General features: G+C 46.5%; 1 protein-coding gene across 5 annotated transcripts in view; it reads right to left on the reverse strand.

The window, feature by feature from the left end:
• Positions 1-20,820, reverse strand: part of TTBK2 (tau tubulin kinase 2) — a 1,138,589-nt gene that overhangs the window by 822,634 nt on the left and 295,135 nt on the right. For all 5 annotated transcript variants that reach the window (XM_069638663.1, XM_069638662.1, XM_069638661.1 and 2 more), the window contains exon 5: positions 2,765-2,838. In XM_069638663.1, coding sequence (XP_069494764.1) covers positions 2,765-2,838 — 74 coding nt within the window. The remainder of the gene's footprint in view (positions 1-2,764; positions 2,839-20,820) is intronic.

Below are 20,820 nucleotides of genomic sequence, written 5' to 3' on the forward strand. Positions count from 1 at the left end.
TCTAATTCAAACAGGACTTCGGCTGTGAAGAATACTTTGATGTTGTTCCGCCATTTGCACAAGCACTTTATCTAAAATTCAGGTTTAACACCTTGAGCGTGGCTAAGTTTACATGCACTTGGAAGGCTGATAGAAAAAGCATATGCCCTATACGCAAATCAGGAAGTCATTAGTCCATTTTCTATTGTTCTGTACCTGTTACAAGGATTTGAGATCCAGATATTTAAAGCTGTTATTGAAATTTCTTAATGTCACACGTTAGGCCAGGCTTTGAATATGTGTAAATAGACGCAGAACCTAAACACTGTTTAGTTCGTTGGAAAGTATCTGCATCGGACCTGGCTAAAAAGGAACCATTTCTTGAAAGGTGCAGTATAATGTTGAATTAGTACCGGGTGGTATCATTTGGAAAATGGGCCTGCCATAGTATGAATCTTGTTCATGTACTATATTATATGCACTTTCTATAGTCATTATATAGGAAACTAGTTTTGGTACTAAATCTACAAGCTTTATGGATGCATGCTTTTATTGTTTTTATAGCTAGTTTAAATTATTTACAACGATTTTATACATTTTAGCTTGGTCACAATGTTGGTCTAAATGTATTGTTTATTTTGTTGTGTAATTTGCTTGTATTCAAGCTCCAAACACCATAAAAGAAATGTAACCGCTCCTCTTGAAGCTCTCTTGGGGTTCCCTTCTCTACACTTCACTCCTTTCAACACTATAAAGCCAGCCAATAAGTCTCCAACTTGGTTGGGCCTTTCAGGGTTCCCTCCCCAAGCTCAGGCCCCTTTCCAGCAGCTTCAAACACAAGTTCAATAACTCGGTTCACATTGTCAGGATGAACCTTGCCTTTTCCATACAGCTCTTTGCACATATCATTCACTTATGGGGTGAAGTCATAGACTTTGGAAAACGCCAGGGTATTGGCTCCTCTGCAGCACGACCACTCCGACCTATGACCCCTCCCTGTATTTCTTTCTTCTCTTTCTGTCTTCTTCTGGCACTTCCTGAACTCCTTTACTTTCTTTCCTCTCCGTGCACACTTTGCACTATTGCCTTACTTTTTCTATCCTTCCCCTGGCACTTTTCCTTTACTCTTCTTGTGCTACCTTGCACCCGCTTTTCTGTTACGGGTCACTTGCACCCTTGTGCACACTTGTACTGTTGCTGGTCTTTAACTTTCACTCACTTTCTGCTCCCATCTGCCTTTTGCTCGCTTTCCGCACCGATCTGCCTTTTGCCTTTTCTGTCAACTTTACACTTTCTGCTTCGCTCTTGCTTTCAGCTGCGCTACCAGCTTTTATATACTTTTTTCAATTCTGTGCCGCTTTTACTGTCCGCGCCTTTCTCCCGCTCCGCTCTCATCCAAACTCACGCTCCCGAGTTTCTCTCACATTCTTCCTGAAACTCACTGGGCAGTGTCGCGTTGAGCGGGGGATCCCTCCAGGATATGCAGGGTTGAGACCAGGGTCCTAGCATCTGCCCCTCAGACACCCTTGGAGTCGGCACAGGCCCCAAGGGAACGAGCACTCTCCTGAACCTGGACGGCAGAGTGTAGGCTGTGTTTCTCCGGCTCCCTGGAGGCACGGCTCCCTTGCCATGCTGCAGCCCTTAATTCACAACAGGCTAGCGTCTCTGCACACCATCCTCCTCCAACTTGCAGCTTCTGCTTCTCTGTTACTAGGCTCCTGTCCGGACTGCATCCCCAGCTTGCTCCTCCATCTGTGCAAGACCATACATTTTATAGTGAAAAACCCTGTTAAGTGGAGCCAGGTGTGAATGGTCACTATTAAATGCCTGACTATTAGTGGGACAACTGGAGTTCTTTGTAGGGTAGGTTCCCCTTATCTTCCCCATGTTATTCTTATGGGTAATCTTTACTGATCTTAGTTGCCTCTTCCACGTCTCAGTATTTGTTGGAAATGGAGAGGGTGAGATGAGGTGAGATGAGAATTGGCATTTACAGGCTATATTACAAGGTGATTGGTAAAGGATAGGGGCAGATCCCCTGGCCCTAGTTTGGTAGACAAAAGGTGATTCTCTTTGATTAAATTTTCCCCCATGTTACTCACCTGGACATGCAAGCACAGACCTGTAATACTTCCCATGATGTAAACTGGGGAAAGACAAAGAGGTGTTGGATTTAAGATTATGTCTTTGTTTTACCTTGCATTCCCCTTTCCTCTGGGTTGCTCTGGGATAAATCGGTTGGTGTTTCCCTTGGGTTAGGGATAACTGGACTTGCATAACACAAAGGTTTCTGGGATCTCTTCACATATTGTCCTGTTGGAACACTGCATCGCTCCTAGGGTATTCTCCTGAGGGCAACCCCAGCCTCTGCTACCCAGGTGATCCTCCCTCGCTTGTCAACCCCCAGGGTTGGGATCCAAAAGCGAGGGCCCTCCCCATGCCATCTGAATAGAGGATTCTCGGGGTCTACAAGGGAGAATACCCCTAGGTTTCTCACAATATTCTCTTAGTCTTTTCTTGATAACAATTGTAAACAAAATCAAGAATCCTGGAGACCGATGGAAACCAGCAACCCCAAGATTCTACTAAAAGCAAATATGCCCATGGTTGTGAATGTCCAGGTTACAACTTCAGCTAAACACTTCATGGGGAGTTCATATTACTGTGTTTTACATATACAGCTCTTCTGGACTTATAATATTCTAACTTTATGAAGTGCTGTTTAGCAAATATTCTGACACAAATATATCATAAAATCAAAGAGAAAATGTACGGTCCACTTTACCTGCAACTGCATGACAACATAGTTGAAGCGATCATTCCTTCCACAGCCTATGAATCTGCATACATGGTCCTTCCCTGTGCCAAACGAATAAATGCATTAATGACGAAATTATGTAAATATCAGCACTTTTTAAAGGATTAAATGTGCACCAATTAATAACATTTAATACATCCACAATCTACTCCATATTTTACTTATCAACGCATCCAGTCAAGTGGACCATTTATGAGATCCTGCAGCTTTAATAGGCCAACTCTCAGAATGCAACGTCTGCATACTTGAAGGAATTATGGGGGCATTTGTCTATGTTGGTAATTCCAAAGCCACAGTGTGATGCGAATTTTTTTAATATGTTTTTGAAAAACATATCACCTAAAAGATTGTGATTAACAATTAACGGTTTACTTGTTACTTTGTATATTTTTAGTATCTATAGATCTTATCCAAAAGTAATGCCTGGTAAGATAAAAGCCCACACATTTTGGCAAGCTTTGAGTGAAGACCTTTTATGTTGCGATGGAATTCAAGTTACTCACTGTAGTACTAATAATGGTATTCTTAGAGCCCCTTCCTCCCATACTTTTTGGATGTCCGACGGTCAGGGGACAGGGCTGGAGCTTGTTGCCAAGCAGAATAATGTAGACACTTCCACCAGATACGAGTGTGGATCTGCACATAGCCACTCGCCTTTTCATGTCTCCTCCCCACACGACCAGAGTTCTTTTATCCAGACAGATGGTGGTAACTTTTTAGCACACAAATCAAGAAGGCTGTTGTGGAGAAATGGGGACTTTTGACTAAGAGTACCCTTGAAACTATAGTAACCTATTTTGCACTTCCCTTTCCTCCAGAGAGTAGATGGATGGCCACTGACCTGCCGCAAAGATTTTTCTTAGAAAGACCTGCTCAAAAGCAGCATTGTTTCTCAACTAGAATCAAGTATATAATGCTTGCGGAAAGAACGAGGGTGCCCAGTTGGTCGATTTGCAGATTTCTACTAGAGGAATATGACTGATGAGGAACAGAGATGGACTTCCCCTCAAAGGATAATCGTGGAGTGCCTCTGGATGGGTTCTTGCCTCTTAACTTGTATGTCTCGAGAACAGTGAAAACCAACTAATGAGCCAGAGAAGAGGTCTTTTTTATGCCTTTGATCCATTCAAGATAGCATTTTACAGTCCTCACCATATCCAGAAAGGGCAGAGACTGGTCTGCTTCTTAAGTATATGAAGTGGGGCTTGGAAAGAATACGGATTAGGGTGGAAGATTGACACAATCTTGTATAAAGAAAGTTGGATGGGTTTGGAGAATCACTTTCTCCTTATGGAAGATATAAGGCTCATCATTGCAGTGGGCCTGTAATTCACCAATTCAGACAAAGGTAATGGCCATCGGGAAAGCAGTCTTAAGAGACAAACACTGCAGGTCTGTGCAAGCCATTGGCTCAAAAGGCTTATGCATAAACCTGGAGCATACCATGTTGGAGGTCCAAAAGAGTGATTTTTCTTCTTGGAAATAGTCGAGAGTGACAATTAAAATGTCTCTTAACTGGGTTCACAAGGGAAACGATCCGTAACTGTGCATTGAGGTATGCACTGATCTTGCAGAAGTTACAAAACGTTAACAACTGAGAGCACATTGTTGACCGTCGCTTCTAGAGCATTTCTTTTTCCTCAAAGGACCCGTATCAAAAACAAGTCCACTTACCCAACTACTGAGCTTTTGTTGGCGTTTTCTTTCACTCCCTGATAATTTCCATTTTCCTCTCAACGAGCCATAAGTGACCATAAACCACGTACCCAGGAACCTTGCGGATAAGAAAGGGGATTGAAGGCAGTGGCAAAAGGCCATCCACCCGGTTTATGTAAAAGGTGACTCTGGGCGGGGGAGAAAATGCAGACACCAAGATCAGCAGGTCAGTGAACCATATTGTTTTCGGCCAATTCAGTGGAATCAGAAAGAAGCAGCAGCCTGATGCCCGTTTCAGCTTGTGCAGGACTATTGAAAGAAGGGGATGGGGTGGAAATGCATAGAGCCTGCCTATCCGTAGGTAGAAGGAACGCATATCCCCGGTCAGTCTTGACCCTTTTTCAAAACATGTAGCTGGCATTTCTTGTTGACATCCATTTCAAACAATTCCAATGGGGGATACCGCAAGCTTCCCACTGGTGAGGGGTGAGACTGCAGACTCAAGGGGTCTCTCTTCAGTGACCACCATTGATAGATGTTAGTGCGAAAAATGTAGTCCTTTAGACGCCAGTCCCAAATCTCCAGGACTAGAAGGCAAAGAGCATTACTTTGTCGCCCTACTCGCTCAAATTGAACATTGCTGTGGTGTTATTGGTCTAGATCAACAGGTGATAATCCTGTAGTAACGGGAGGAATGCCTTCATTACAGAGAGAATGTTTATCAGGTCTAGGTAATTAATGTGAAACTGTGCCACCTCAGACCCCCACGGGTCAGATTTCCCAAACGGTCCATCACTGCTCCTCAACCTATAAGGGAGGAATCTGCAGAATAATCTCTTCATAGTGGGAGATGGGGAATATGGCACACCACCCGAGATAGGTTGGTGTGGTCCAGTGATCATTGAAGGTCTGGGTGCGCAGTTGTCAAGACCGGAATGAGTTCCGCCCGCAGCTGAGAAACCTGCCACCGGTGAGAGGCAAACAGCACCAGAGTTTTCAAATGAAGTGCAGCTAGTGGGAGCTGGTGAAATCTTTAACTGGAGGGGTGTAATATATGTGTTTTATATGCGAGAGCAACTGAGCATCGAGCTACAGCCCAAACCAAACAAGAGGTGTTGTGTTGGGTGGGGTTCACTTCCTCGAAACATTTTTAAAAATAATTGGTTAAATGGTGCTTTTACCAGCACTCTGTGAAAAATTGGGTAAAAAGCCACACAGCTTGCAATCAATTTTGTATGGTAGCACAAATATCCAACAGATGCAAGTCACCAATTTTGTATACAACCATTTTCCAACACATTTTTAGTATGCATTTGCCCACAACATATGCCAGTTTGTAAAACATGTTCATGCTAGTTGTGCCCATACATGTCCATGCATGCTGCACCAATGTATGCCAGTATTACCATATAAGGACTCCAAGCCAGTAAATTATGCCAGGCCACAGAAATAAAGTATATCCAGACTGGCTATACTAAGATAGAACAGTGTACATCACACTTAAGTTTGCTTTTAAGTACAAAAATTCTATGACAAACAAAAGAATATATGGCTTGACTGTGTGCTTTACCCTTGACGTCAAGTAAAAGTAACAAATGCCAATCCACAGTAAGAAAGTAAATACACACTGACACCATAGTCCAAGTTATCCACGTAATAACACTAAGGTTTGCTTTTCCCTTGATGGCAAGTCAAAAATGCCATGCCACATTAAGTATATGTAGACTGACAGTAGTGCCAGTCTGCATATACTTTCTTAATGTGGCATGGCATTTTTTACTTGCCATCAAGGGAAAAGCCAACTGTTATTTTGTGGCTAGACTGACCTATATTCAACGTGGGGCGTCTAGCCAGGTAATAACACTCATGTTAGCATTTTATACCTGGCATCAAGTATAATGCAATGTCACAATAAGAAAGTATATGCAGACTGGCACCACTAATGTAGGACAGTCTAGGCAGGGAATAACACTTCTGTTCACTTTACCCTTGATGTAGTTGTGCATCAAGGGTAAAACACAAACATTAGCTGGCTAGACTGGCCTACATTCAATGTAGGACAATAACAGTTGATACACACTGCTTTTTTAAAGATTAAAATCTTCGAAGCTTCAAATAAAATAATGCTGTGAATCTGCCACTGTGGTGCAAAGTAATAGATGCCCAAGATCAACAATAGGATGAAGGCAGCAGTAAGATTTCTGACAAAAAGCTGGAAGGTAAACTGACAATTTAATGTGGAGTACGGGGACATCATATGGGTAGATTCCAACTACATGTCCTCCTTCTGCTGAAAACACAAATATCTAGTCTGGTTTTGGCGATCTATTCTTTTTTGCTTCAGCTCAGACTTCTACATAGTTTGGCTCGGTTTTATCCCCTCATTTAATCTCATGTGTCTAGTGAATAAGATCATTTTATGGTTTTAGACAAAAAGCCCAGGTGAAGGAAAAGGGTTAAATAGAAACATTACAAACTAGAATAGTCTTTGGGCCCCTCCATTGGAGCCCACCTACGCAATGTGGACTGGCAGAGCGTTCGTGCATGCCGCAATACTACATAGACCTCAAGGTAGGGATGTACTTCTTACTAGTGCATGGGCAGGTAGTCTAGTCCTGTGCTCTGTATGCAAGGGTGTGTGAGGGCACCCTTAAGGTTTCTACTCTTTCACAAATATCTTGGTGTATAAAAGTTGATCTTTTGTCCCAAGGATACCCAAGAAGGTTTATTTCTTAAGGGAAGAGGTACGGACTGGGTGTTGCAGGTTACAGTGTGCTAGAATTAGTGGACTGGGAGTGCTCGAGTGGTGAGCTGGTGGAGTTTGTGAACTTGTGCGTGATTGTTTAAGAGTCTGCATGTTATTGCGACGAAGAGCAGCACAATCCTGCATTTTCTACTTGGCCACAGGTGTTTGGAATTTCTACACATTCATAAACCAGACCAAAATGCTGAACCTGAAGTTACATTACCACCACCTCTTTAGCATAAACTATATTGTATTAGGGAGGTGCACATTCTCCAAGTAAAAGATGGGTTGTGAACTGCCAGGATAATGGGTTTTCATAATTTGGTATAGTGAAGGGAGGGTGAGTTGAAGTTTTCGAAAGCGCCCCAGTTCGTCCGGAGTATAAATAGACATTAGAACAATCAAGGTTATGTTTAGACAAACTGTAGTTCAACACTTTAAAGTATGATTAATAAACGAGGAAGCAAATATCAGACTGGCAATCCCTAAAGCGATTTCAGGGAAGCATGTGAATTGTTCACCCAGTCCCGAGTAACTGGCAAGCAAAAAGTGTACGATGGTAGTGACATTCAACTATTGAAGAGCTTTCTCAAACTGCCATTCCCTTTGCCAACAAATTAGAAACTTGAAAACTTTCTATGGAAACATTTCCTTTATTGCCAAAATCAACATTTTTTAATACAGGTGTTTCTATAGATGTTCAAGTCATCACGGGTGTCATGTTAATTCCTGTTGGTGAAGAGTAGAAGCTGTACCATCATGTTAATCATATTGCAGGGATGAAAATTGAGATTGGGTATGCAGGAGGTAAAAGTAGCTCCTGGGTATTCAGCATTAACCAGTGACCAGGAGCTACAATTGAGGAATGAGATGAGGAGCTGGCAAATAGTGTTCAACAACTGTAACTTCCACATAAGATACAAACGTATCCTTTTGCCAGCTGTGCCCAAAGTTTCTTTATAGATTGTCCCAAATGCACACAGTTAAATCACATAGGTGTGTTTGTTTGGCATCAGTTGGCCTGGAGATCCAAATATATCTCCTGGTAGCTGTTGGTGTCAAGCTAAACGGGTTCTTCTAGACTGCACGCAGGAGCTAAATATCTCCCAGCTCCCCCTCAATTTCGAACCCTGCCATTGATAAAGCATCCATATTCTTCTAATATTGCTTTTGTGTTTTACATTTCTCATGAATAAATGGAGAACCCCAAAAAGGTTCTAAGAAGTATGAAAATACAAATAGAGAATTAGTTAACCAATTTATTTTTCAAATCATTGGACTTTTTTGGCGCCTTTAGCAAAACTCTGCAAAAGCACACAGAGTACACAATTATAGTGAATATGTAGGGTAGGCAGTATCCACAGCAAACAAAAAACAAGAAAGATCCAAGAGGCACACACACCATTTGAGAAGGAAATGGAAATACCATAGAGTAGGAGGTGATCTGACAGGAAGGAAAAACACATTTCAAAGTTTAGGGGTGACAAGATGTGAAACTGACGCGAGACAGAGGGATGGGAGAGTTTTGTAGCAGTTCTAAAACACAATCCAAAGGGAGAGGAGGGGTGTACATAGGGAAAAATAGGTAAGATGGGGGGGGGGGTTAGATCAATAGTTCATTTAAGAACAATACTGTGAAAGCAAAACTGGATGTATGCAGTTATGAAAACGATGCAAGGGAGGGCATACACAAGCTTAAGTGGGAAGAGTGAGTTTTCATACAAACATGAAAAGAGATTTAGAGTTAAATACAGAGTCAAGAGGAGACAGAACATAGGATAGAAAACGAGGCAGAAAAAGTGTTGGGCATGGTATTGTACAGCTGGAACCCTCCAGGTATGGGCAACAAGTGCAATGTGATTGGAAAATAGGGGAGGGTTTAAAGAAAACAATGAAGTTGCAGGTAGACAAAGAATAAGTGGGAGAAAAGAGGATGGAGACAGCAGCAGGATGGAAGGCAGGCAAGACATTTACAAATTAGTGCAAAATGAGTACAAAGGAGGTTATACATGTTGGAAGTAAGGGTTGTGTAGACAGGAAACAAGAGGATCAAGAACAGAACCTTATGGGACACTTCAGACAAGTGCAAAAGTGAGGAAGCACAAGAATGAAGTGTAAAGTGACGAACAACTTTTTTTAAAATTATGTTGAGGTTTCAAATAAAATAGAAACCTTTTGTTTAATACATTACCAGTTGGTAACTAAAAGAAAAAAAAAGATCAAATCAAAGAAAATCTTAGAAAAGAAAAATAATGAAATCTATCACAAAGCTATGAGTGCTAATATTTTTTGTTTTTAAACTTGACGAAATGATGTCAAAAGTAAAGAAGATTGACAAGATGATCAAATAAAAACAAACCTGAAGAAATAAGACTGCTAGTAACAAAAAGTGCAATTTACATGAAATGCACAAGTACAACACAAACTGAAGATGAGAGAAGAGAATTAAAATGGATTTAGGACAAGCGTTGATTGTAAGGAATGTATTCAAGAAATTCAAAAAGTAGTGAGGAGAGAAATAGAGCACAAAGGATCAACTTCATTTTATTGAAAACTGATAATATTGTGTTTTTTTTATAGGAATCAGGAACTAAGTAGATATAAACAGATACAAGTCATAGGCAGAAACGGCAAATCCACAAAGGGGAGCTGTGGGCTGTAATTCATATTCCCCGGTCGTGAGCTCCATGCCAAAGGCATGGGGTGTACTGGTGCCCTGCTGTGTCTGTCATGATTTGCAGCACCTGCTCTATCAGAGGCACACAGTGGGTACAGGGGTCAAGTTCTTTTCGTCCATTTGTGCGCCCCGGAGCAGTTTCTGCAAAGAAGCCTCCTCCAGAGCAGAATCACTGTTGAGTTAGGGGATTTTGCCCCTCATTTGTGCCCCATGAGCCAAACTGATGCTTCCACGTTGGATTCAGCGCCTTCCCTAGCCCTCGCTCGATCCCACCCTTGGGCCGCCCACCGGGCCACTTGTGAATGCTTAGTGCAGCAGAAATCCTTGTAAGCATACCCGACCAGGCAGCCTTGCCAGGCAGCCAGCCAAGAGCTCAGGCAAAGGGCACCTTCCTTGGGCATCAACCATACCGGTTTGCCTGTTGGCTCTGGACAACCCAGCACCTGCCATGTCGCACGCAAACCCTGTCTGCTGTGACAATCCGTAGGAGATGTTTTATATTTTAGTAGTGTTGGAGGATTGCATTTTGAATGTTGCTGTTGGTCTTGTGCCACCATTATGCATCTTTTTCCACAGAAATAGTGTTGTAGGCTTGCATTTGTTTCTGCAAGGAGATGGGCACTGGCCTGCCGACCCATATTCCCGCCATATTTCACCTCGCTGCACCTGCCAACACAGTACTCTATAAGAGATCTGCCTTAACTCCCAACCCACTAGTGCTGATCTCACACTGGATTATAGTAGCTGCTCTGTCCCCGCACTCTTACACCTCCCTCCATTAGGGCCGAGTTTGCAGGTCCCCAGTCAAGCCTAGAAGCTCCAAAGTTAGAGGAGCGCTCTGGCGCCCCACAAGCTACAGATGACACCCAAATTCATCTTCAAGATACCAAAGCTCCCTTCCAACCTCACCCCTGACCTTGCATCATGCATCACAGAAATCGACCACTAGATGACTACCTCCTCTGCCCCTAGAAAATCTGAACTCGTGATCTGCAGGAACACTGCCCTCTTCCCCTCAACCCACCGCTTGGCAGCCCTCTCAAGACCCCCCCTCACCTTCAACATAGTAAAGAACCTGGATGCACTATGGAGTCAGATCTGACACGATCACATCACCACAGTGTCAAAATCCTGCCAGCTACATCTGCGCATTCTCCGACGCCTCCTCCCCTACCTGACATTGCCACGAAAGTGCGATCACAGCCATCGTACTCTCACGCCTAAACTATGTTAACTGTATACATGGGCGCCACTGCATTACATCTTAAAATACGGCAACAGGTTCAAAACAATGCAGCAAGGCTCCTTCTTGCCATAGGCTCGAGAGGCCACATCACACCCGCCCTCAGTGTCGTTCACTGGCTGCCGATCGGGTGAAGATCCACCTTCAAGGCAATCTGCATCACCCACTGAGATCTGCACAACACAGGGCCAGAATATCTACACCACCAACTCAGACCCTATAGGATCAACAGAAACCGGAGATAAGGCACGCTCTCCTTGTCATCCCAGTCGCAAAATCGACAAGAATAGGCGACCCAATTTCCATTTAGCACCCGCAGCACAGATGAACTCGCTTTCTGGAAGGTACGCAAGACCTGGCTCTTCCCTTCTACATCTTGACTGACCTAGTCCACCTCCTGGGTGAACTTTCACCCCCAGCCAGGTAGGAGGGCACACCGATGAGTCACATAAGGTGTCAGAAACCCAAGTTCATTCTCCCAGGTAGACCTCAGGAATCCTTTATTCAGGTGGCTAGGGAAGGGCTGGCGCTCTCAGATCCCAACCCTGGAGTTGGACAAGCCAGGGATGATCACCTGGGTAAGGGAGCCCAGGGTTATGCTTGGAGGAATGCCCCAGGAGAGACGCAGTATTCTACTAGGGGCAAATCCACTGAGTTTTTTTGGGGTTATTCCACATCTACCTCCCTTCCACTCAAAGAAGCTCCCTTAATAAAATCTAACCACCCTAAACCTCTAGTAAACGAACTAGGAGCCCTAACCTTGTTACCCTCGAAAACCACAACTCCCAAAATTCCTGTTTCCACCCAAATACCCCCAGTCATTCTTTTCCTCGTCCCTCTGGTCATTATTTTCCAACCTCTCAATCGGCATTAACAAAACACTACCGTTACCACAATCCCCCCGTTCATTTCATGCTAATAATCCCAGGCATTCCAGTTTGTTTCCCAAAACCTACCAATCTCCCCCTAGTACGAGGGTTATAATTCCATTTAAAACCTTTCACCCTTCTGACCCTGTAGGATACTTGGAAACTCTACCCCCCCTCCTTTTCCGACATGAACACCTTCCCATACAGTGAAAAACAACCCAAGGGTCAGGCAATTGACCAGAATCACACACACCTGACGGCCCTTTCCCTTCCCCACAGGGGTAAAAGGTGGAGCACGTGAGCATACCACGAGCAAGGCAGACCGCACGACGACAGAGCTAACTCAGCATGGCAGTTCAATAGGAGAAGAAAGATGGTGCGAACTGAGAGGGTGACAAGGAGAGAAGCGACCTTGCCCTTTCCAAGCAAGGCTCATGAAGCCTCCACAGAAGGAATCTTAAGACTGCGAACAATAGCCAGCGCATGTTGCAGCAGATTTCAACAATACACAGGGCCCTCCTCTGCTGATAACCAAGCCGGGGAGAGACCCTTGTCTCTGTGGTACCAACCTTGACTCCAGAGAGAAGAAAAGCCAAGCGTTTCATCATAGCAGGTGAGTCGAGGGGAGAGTCGATAAGCAGAACTGTGTTGAACAAAAGTAGCAAACAGCTAATTGAACTGTGAAAGTACAAATAACTGACGATACCAGAAGGGGGAAAACCTGCAACAGAGGAGTCAGGCACCACATGGGTGCGCACTCAGGAAACTCTGGGCGATTACCCTATTGTTGAAACTACTGTTACCAGAAGGCCATGGGAAAGGTGAGAAAGGGGTCAAAGTGTTCACACAGCAGTCCAGTAAAATCCTCTGTACAGTCGAAAGTCTTTGACCGACAGATGATTGTGAAGCTAAGGGAAGTGAATCACACAACATAAGAACTGACTGGCAAAATGTGCGATTGACAAAGTTGGTAAGAGTGAAACCGAAGGAGGGATGCCGATAAACAGGGGCAAAGTCTAAATTCCAGATATACAGTGTGTTGACAAGTGTGAACCAGACGAGGAGTGTTCACAGTGAACTGTTAGAAAGGGCTTTAAGATTTGTGAATGTCACAGCTAAAATTTTTTTGAAAGCCGTAGTGAACTCGACAGATGGAAGCTAACATTTGAGAAGGGTCTGAGCCCGGAAGAGGGGGACCCGCGGTGAAAAGATATCACCCAACGTACAAGCAGAAAATTATAAGTTACTCACTGTAGTGACTAACGTTAGTCCTTAGTCCCCTTTCCTCCATACTGCATGGCAATGGACGGGAGATGGAACCTTCTACACTAGAAAAAAACCTTCCCCTTTAAATTTAGAGGTGCGTGTGGGTGCGGTCCTGAGAGCATGCAGTGCCCTGACTCCGGCCTCCGGCACCACACCCCAGTCCCCATAGACGCGTCGACAATAGATTTAACATTGCCTAATGACACCAGTTTTATCAGGGGGGAGGTTGGTCGGACGTATGGAGGAAAGGGCACCAAGCACTGAGTAACTTATAATTACTCTTATGTCCCATCCCCTTTCCTCCATACTGCATGGGCGATTGCAACTGAATGTAGCCCCTTAAGCAAACCGGTTCCTAAGAACCGCCTGTCCGAAAGCTGCGTCTGATCTAGAGCCGGCATCCAAACAATAGTGCTTACAGAAAGCCGAAGTGAGGCCCATGTGGCTGCCCTGCTTATGACTTGCCAGGGGACATGCCGCTGGAAGGCGATGGCAGTTGCCTTGGCTCTGACCGTGTGGGCATGCATGTTGGCCGGAGGTGGCTTATGCTGTCCCTCGTAGGCTTCTCCGCTGGCCGAGACCATTCACCGTGCTATGGAGGCCTTTGATGCCCGATATCCCGGTCTTTAGCCTCCAAAAGGTGATGAATAGAGCGCCCAACTTGCGGAAGCTCTTCGTCCTGTCCTGCGCCTTGTCTTTGGGCTCAGCAAAAAACATGGGCAGCACAATTTCCTATTTCAGATGGAATGCAGAAGGAACCTTAGGAAGGAACGTTGGGTGCGTCTGTAGGACTACCTTGTCCTTGTGAAACGTAGTGTATGGCTCCGAGGCGACCAGCGCCTGAATTTAACCAATTATGCGAGCCGAGGTGATGCCGACTAACAAGGCCGTCTTAATGGTGACCAGCCTGATGTCTGCGGACGCCATTGGTTTAAATGGTTTGTGCGCCAGGGCAACCAAGACTATGTTGAGGTCCCACACACAGTGTGGCTTCTTGATGGGTGGGTAGAGCCTGGCGAGACCCGTCAGATGTTTCAGATGTTTCCTGACGATCGGGTTGGAAGAGGAAAAACTCTCCTCCTCGGAGTTTCTGTAAGCCCCAATGGCTGCCAGTTAAGTGCGGCAAGTGCCCACCTGCACGCCTGAATGGGCGAGATGCGCCGAAAAGGAGAGCACGTTGTCCAGGGAACATACCAGAGGGTTAATGCCCTTAGAGTCTGCCCAGTGGCAGAACCTGGTCCACTTGCTCTTATACTGGGCCATTGTGGATTTGCTCCTGGCACCCTGTATGATCTCTAGATTAGCTTTAGAGAGGCTGAGATGTCCTAGAGTGACCTGTTCAGGAACCACGCTGTGAGGACTACATTTCTCTGGTGCGGGGTGGATGACCCTGCCCACCTGCTGTGCCAGAAGATGTACTGGGCAGGTTTAGGCTGAGCAGCTCCGAAAGCCATGGCCTGGCTGGCCACCATGGAGCTATCAGAATGATGCTGAGGTGGCGAGACTCCTTGATGTTGCATATCACCCTGTGAATCAGTGGTGTGGGCGGAAAGGCGTATGCAGTCATTCTGTCCCACCTGATCTGAAATGCATCGCCCAGGGAGCCCGGGCTCTGACCCTGCCAGGAGGCGAACAGTTGGCACTTCCTGTTGCCCCAGGAGGCAAAGAGGTCCATCTGAGGGTGGCCCCATTTGCAAAAGATCTCCTGTAGTACTAGGTCGTTCAACTGCCACTAGTAGTTGTCTGCTCCCAGTCTGCTCAGCCTGTCTGCCCCCAGGTAGGATTCCCCCAGCAGGTGGACTGCCGTGACGTAGATGTTTTCCAGGGCCCACTCCCACATGCTGACTGCCAGCCTGCACAGTGGAGGGGATCTGGTACCTCCCCGCTTGTTGAACATGCTGGTCGAGTTGTCTGTCTGAATGAGGACGTCCTTGCCCTCGATAACTGGAAGGAAGGCCCTGAGCGCCAGTCAGATGGCCTTCAGTTCCAGCCAATTGATGTGGTGGTACTCCTGCTCCTGCCAGGTCCAGGTGCCATTGACGCAGTGGTTGTCCAGGGTGGCCCCCCAACCCTCAAGAGATGAGTCCGTGGTGATGGTGACCTGTGCTTTAGGTTGCCGGAAAGGCTTGCCCGTCTACAGGTTGCAGTCCCTGGACCACCATGTGAGGTCTTGGTGAAGCAACGCAGAAACGTTGATCATCTCTGACTGATGCCCCTGTTCCTGGTTCCAAGATGCTGCAATGTGCAGCTGTACCCTCCTCATTCAGAGTCTCGTGTGGGAGACGGCCAGGAGGACTGCTGCCATGAGACCCAGTAGGTGTTGGTACCACCATGCCGAGGTCACTTCTCTGTTGAGTAAGTGCACCGTGGCTATCTTGAGTGCCATGATCTTGTCCACAGAGGGGAAAAATTTTCTCAGAGCACGTGTCCCAAATGAGGCCCAAGAAGGTCAGTGTCTGCATGGGCAGCAGCTGTGACTTCTTGAGGTTGAGCGAAAAACCCAGCTTGTGCAGTGTGGTCATAAGAGTGTGGGCGGTATGGTGCACTGCTTCTGGAGATGTAGCCCTGATGAGCCAGTCATCCAGGTAAATGTGGTGGCCTTGAAACCTGAGGAGGGCCGCCACCGTGTTCATTAGCCTGGTAAAGACCCTAGGGGCCGAGTTGAGGCCGAAAGGGAGCACCTTGCATTGGAAATGGTAGCCCATGATCCTGACTCGTAGAAAGGAACAATGAGGCTGCCATATCGGGACGTGTAGGTACGCGTCCTTCGGATCCAGGGGGCACATCCAGTCTCCCTTGAACAAGGTCTCTGCTATCAAAGCTGGCATAACCATCTTGAATTTTTGTAGCGGTAGGGAGAGGTTGAGGGTGGAAAGGTCCAGCACAACTCTCAGGCTCGCCTGGTTCTTTTTCTGAATGGCGAAAATCCTGGAGTAAAAGCCCAAACCTCACTGGGAGGCTGGGACTTCCTGCACTGACTGGCTCTCGACGAGCGACCGGATCTCCACCAAAAGAGTTGCTGTCCCAACCTGTGAGAGGGGAGGAGGGAGGAGAGGTTGGGATAGGGAGGTGGTACCCTGTGGAGACTAGAGAGAGGATCCAGGGGTCTGCAAACTTCTGGTGCCAAAAATGTGCATGGAGAGCAACTGTCCTGGCCTGGCCTCACTATCCCAACTCGCCAGCCGGAAGGCCCCCTCGCCAGGTGAGCTGCAGGAGCAGCCCCCCGTGATGACTCGCACCGCCGACACCAGGGAAGCCCATCCGGAGCCTGAAAAGCACGTGTAGTGCTATCTATTCTCATCGGAGACCAACGGCTCCCCCAGCCCCTTATAAAATTGCAATCGCTGCAATTTGATTTCTCTCTGCATGCACACAAAAGTGCACCTTCAAATCTCCATTTGCTCCGGCCCACGAAGGAAAAAAACCATTGCAAAGATGGCTGCGGCCATTTTCTGAACGAGGCTCTGCCTCCCCACTGCGACGCTGTACCAATCAGCGGCAGCAGTTACTTGAGCCAATAGGGTGGACCGGCAGGCGGAAGCCGGCACCCACATCGAAGGCACCACATACAAGGCGCCTGTCCTGGGCCTGTCCAGGGACGGCTCGACGGCGTCGGCAAACCACTATGCCCAATTTCTCGTCCAAAGACCTGCCCTAACAAACACACTGCATTGGACAACAACGTATACAGATTGTTCCATACGCGACAGGGACCCAATGTCAACGGAGCTACGCGGAAATACAGCCCTGACCAGCACTATCCGACTGCAACCATAAGTCTCCTCTGCCTGCCCTCCAAACCGACCACAGGACCCACTCACCACCGGCCCTATCGAAGGCTCCCTCTAAGGCTCCTGACCCGAGCCTGACCAGTGACTGCCAGAGCCTAGGCCCCAAAACTCTGCTTGAGCGCATCGTCACCCCAGACAACCGCTGCCTGCCATTTCGACCACCCCGATATCCCTGTGCCCACTCAACCGGCGCCTCTATGATCTGTGAGTACAATGTAATATATTGACGCTTGAAACACCTGTGTCACTACGCCTTGCTTACTTGATGGGTCAACTTGCAACCCTCTGCAGCCTCAATCCCTCGAGCGGGCAGGAGCCCTCCCACTTCCATGCCTGTTATCTGCATTTGAATCGTGCTGTGCCTTAAGGTCGCTCTCAGACTACTTGATTCGTGTTGTGCCTTAAGGTCCCTTTCAGACCATTTAACTTGTGTTGTGCCTTAAGGTCGCTTTCAGACCATTTAACTTGTGCTGTGCCTTAAGGTCGCTTTCAGACCATTTAACTTGTGCTGTGCCTTAAGGTCGCTCTCAGACCACTTGATTCGTGTTGTGCATTTAAGGTTGCCTTCAGACCAGTTGAATTGTGTCGTGCCTAAGATCCCCTTCACGTACTCCTGCCACCAACCAGCATGCCCCCCCTGCCTAGCAACTACCTTGCCAGCCCCATATTCCTCTTAATTACCTTTACTCTATCCAACATGCCACCCCAACCCCCTACCGCCATGTACACGACCTCAAGCAAGTTAATGCCCACAACATCTGAGACTCCTCTAGCATCTATGGTCAGTCTCCCATGCCCCACTGCAGTCAGGAACATAAAACTCAGAGCTAGACTATCCAAAATTCACGAGCCTCTTGCCCGCTCCATGCCTACCAATAAAAGATCTAAACCCACCCTCATTAGCTTTGACAACTACAGACCCAAAAGATCTCTGAGCTATCCCACCAAAGACCTTAACTCGCCCATCTTCCAGAAAAACACTAAACCCCCTCAGAAACTGTCGGCCCCTACTGCACCTATGGTAAGCCCCCAAATCAAGGGAGCTCTAATTAACGCCAGATCATTAGTAGCCCACGCAACTGAAATCGCAGACCTACTGATCAATGAGGATCTGGATCTCCTCGCCATCACAGAGATCTGGCTCCACCCGGCAGCAGGACCTATGTTGATGCTAGCTATCCCAGAGAACTACACCATCTTGAGACAAGACCGACCCAATTCCAGAGGAGGCGGTGTTGCCATCATTCACAAATGCAGCCTTCCAATAAGATTAGCTACCCCCACTAATGCCCCATCTTGCGAACTACTCTCAGCTAAAATCCCCATCACAAATACTCAAACCCTCAATGTCCATCTGATCTATCGCCCCCCAGGTCCTCTAGGCACCTTCGATGAGGATATTAACACCATCCTATCCACCAACTTAAAAAATGCCACTCAAATGCTCATCCTCGGCGACTTCAACATGGGCTTTAATGACCCTGAAGACAAAGCCGCCATCACCACTTTGAACACCCTCACCGAACTAGGATTCACTCAAAGAAGCCTAAAACCAACCCATGACAAAGGCAGAATACTAGACTGGATAGCTGACTATAACTGCCTAGCCAGCGTTACGGACATCTCACCCTTAGCCTGGACTGATCACCACCTGGTATCATTTGTACTGTCCACTACTAGACCACCACCCTTACTACCGTGTAGGGCACCCCCCACTCTTACTAGAAACAAAAAGAGTATCACAGTGGAGAGACTTATCCCCAACCTACTTCCCACACTGAACTCACTGCATGACAACCTGGATCCTGAAACCTTGGTTGAGGAATATAACAAAATCATGTCTTCCTCCCTGGACTTAATTGCCCCTCTCAAACTCAGGCCAAGTAAGTCCAAAACTCACCTTAACAACTGGTACACACCTCTCCTCAAAAACCTAAGACAACAAAAAAGACACTGCGAATCTACCTGGAAAAAAGACCCATCAGCAGACAACAAACTTAAATTTACCAAATTAGCAGCCCTGTACAAAAAAGAAATCCTCCTTGCCAAACGTACCTCCTTTGACTCTCGCATCTCACAAGCCAGATCAAATACAAAGGAATTATTCTCAATTCTAAAAGAAGTAGAAACCCCCATAGCACCCATAGACACTTGTATAAAAGACAAGAACTGGTGTACCGACATCCAATCTGCCCTAGCTAATAAAATCGCTACGCTACAAAAGAAAATATCTTGTAAAAAAGCCTCCTTGAACAATCCTGCCCTGCCTAAACCTGAGAAACGGTCCACAACTGAACAATCACGATTTAACTTCACCAAAGTGACCACACTTGAAGTGGAAAAAATCATCATGTCATTAAAGCCATCTAACTGCCAAGGAGACTTATGCCCAGCACAGCTCATAAAAGACGCTGCCCGTGACCTCTCCCCCTTTATCACTAAATTAATCAATGCTTCCTTCTCCACCGGCTCCATCCCAACTAACCTAAAACAATCCTGGGTACTACCCCTACTAAAAAAAAACACCCTCGACCCAACTATACCAACTAACTACAGGCCTATAACAACAGTACCATTCCTTCTGAAAATTCTGGACAAGGTCGCCTATGTACAAATACAGAAGCACCTGGAGGATCACCACCTGCTAGGATCCAGACAATCAGGCTTCCGACCCCAACATGGGACTGAAACAGCTCTCATCGACCTTAAAACACAGATTGATCTGCTCAAAGACAATGGTCAAGCAGCCTTACTCCTCCTCCTTGACCTTTCCGCAGCATTCGACCTGGTCGACCACGCTGTCCTCTGTACCCATCTCCACACGGCTGCCCACTTCTCCCCCGAGGCTATTACCTGGATCAGATCCTTCCTTGATGGCAGAACTATGAGGGTCTTCTCGCCAACAGACGCGGCAGACCCTATACCCATCACCTGCGGTGTGCCTCAGGGTTCCTGTGTCTCCCCGACACTGTACAACATATTTACCAAGCCCCTTTTCGATGATCTGGACCATCTCGGTATCACCTACACTAACTATGCAGATGATACCCAGATCCTCCTTCCGCTTTCTGGAGATTATGCAAAGGATTTGGCCTTGGTGAATAGGGTCTACATCATCATCCAGGCATGGATGGCCACTCACGGTCTATGCCTGAATGATGATAAAACGGAACTCATCACACTGGGCACTAAAGCTAGCCTAAAGAACTTGAGCCCTGCATACTCATCATTCATAATTGATGGCAATACTATCAGGGTTGGACATGAAGTCAAAACATTGGGTTTTTACTTGGACTCTAACTTCAACTTTAGCAGACAAGTGAACTCACTAGCCTCCTCCACGTCCTACACTTGTAAATTGATCCGGACAGCTAAACCTTTTCTATCCGAGGCCAGTTGCCTAACCCTGGCCAGAGCCCTTATACTCTCCCGCCTGGACTATTGCAACGCCCTCTATCTTGGGTCATCCAAAGCCGTCACTGGCAAACTACAAACTCTCCAGAATAACGCACTTAGAGCGGCCCTGGGCATCTCAAGAAGAGACCACATCACAACATACAGCAAACAACACAACTGGACCCCCATTATAGATAAAATCTCCTTAAAAACTGCCTCACTCATCCATAAATCCATTAACAATGCAGCCCCTACCTATCTGACTAACAGATTTCACAGACTAACATCCACAAGACCAACGAGGCTAGCTTACAAAGACTCCCTATCCGTCCCCTCTTACAAACGTGCAACTATAGGCGGGAATAGCTTCCCAGTGAAA

Source organism: Ambystoma mexicanum, chromosome 14 (assembly GCF_040938575.1).
Source record: "Ambystoma mexicanum isolate Mex_15411 chromosome 14, UKY_AmexF1_1, whole genome shotgun sequence".
NCBI lineage: Eukaryota > Metazoa > Chordata > Amphibia > Caudata > Ambystomatidae > Ambystoma > Ambystoma mexicanum.